Source organism: Dufourea novaeangliae, unplaced genomic scaffold, assembly GCF_001272555.1.
Source record: "Dufourea novaeangliae isolate 0120121106 unplaced genomic scaffold, ASM127255v1 C1057474, whole genome shotgun sequence".
Classification (NCBI taxonomy): Eukaryota; Metazoa; Arthropoda; class Insecta; order Hymenoptera; family Halictidae; genus Dufourea; species Dufourea novaeangliae.
Genome location: NW_015377660.1, coordinates 1 through 682, shown reverse-complemented (window position 1 = coordinate 682; position 682 = coordinate 1). Strand labels below are relative to the sequence as shown.

Sequence of the window (682 nt, the reverse complement as noted above, 5' to 3'; positions counted from 1 at the left end):
ACTTCTAAAACTTCTAAAACTTCTAAATCTGCCCCAACAGGGTTCAGTCGAAAACAACCTACTTGGATTCCTATGTCCGTTGGTAACTGTTTATTCGTTTTCTGTTCCTCCGAAGAATTCAATTTTCTGGAATGAATAGAATATTTTTTACATTAACGAGCAATAAACAGGATCTATGTCAATTGTGATCACTAACTTTTTCTGTTGTTCAACAATCTCAGATAAATACTGATTTTGTGTCTTGGCTTCTTGTAGAGATATTTTAATATCTTGTAAATCTTTCTCCAACAGTTCCACCTGCAATGGTGCAATATTTACGCATACTGGGCTACCCTAAAAAGGATGCATTATGTAATGCATTATCTTTATGTACTCCCAGATTATTTCCTATAAATGTAGAGATACCTTTGATTTCGCAAACCCAGTTCCGTTATCTTCAGGGGATGAAGGAGTGCTGGGCACATAAGCAGATCCTTTTGAGAATACTAACTGAAACTGTAAATCTGTATACACACATAGAATGTAAAGAATGCGTTTTAGAATAAGATTAATAAAATACATTAGAGAATACAATCCACCTCTGTTCTTCTGGCGCAGAAAATCAACTTCCTGGTGCAAAGCAACCAGGGTTGCTTGATGCTGTTCTTGTAAAAATTTCATATTTTGTTCTAACTGAGCTACT

General features: G+C 35.2%; 1 protein-coding gene across 1 annotated transcript; it reads right to left on the bottom strand.

Annotated features, from left to right (window-relative positions):
* Positions 1-62: 62 nt before the first annotated feature.
* On the bottom strand, positions 63-676 carry LOC107193243 (the record flags this gene model as incomplete). The annotated part of the gene is made up of 4 exons (XM_015582645.1): positions 579-676; positions 406-503; positions 197-333; positions 63-126 (listed from the first exon to the last, which is right to left on the bottom strand). Coding segments are annotated over exons 1-4 (381 nt in total), but the record flags the coding sequence as incomplete, so codon positions are not given.
* Positions 677-682: the final 6 nt, after the last annotated feature.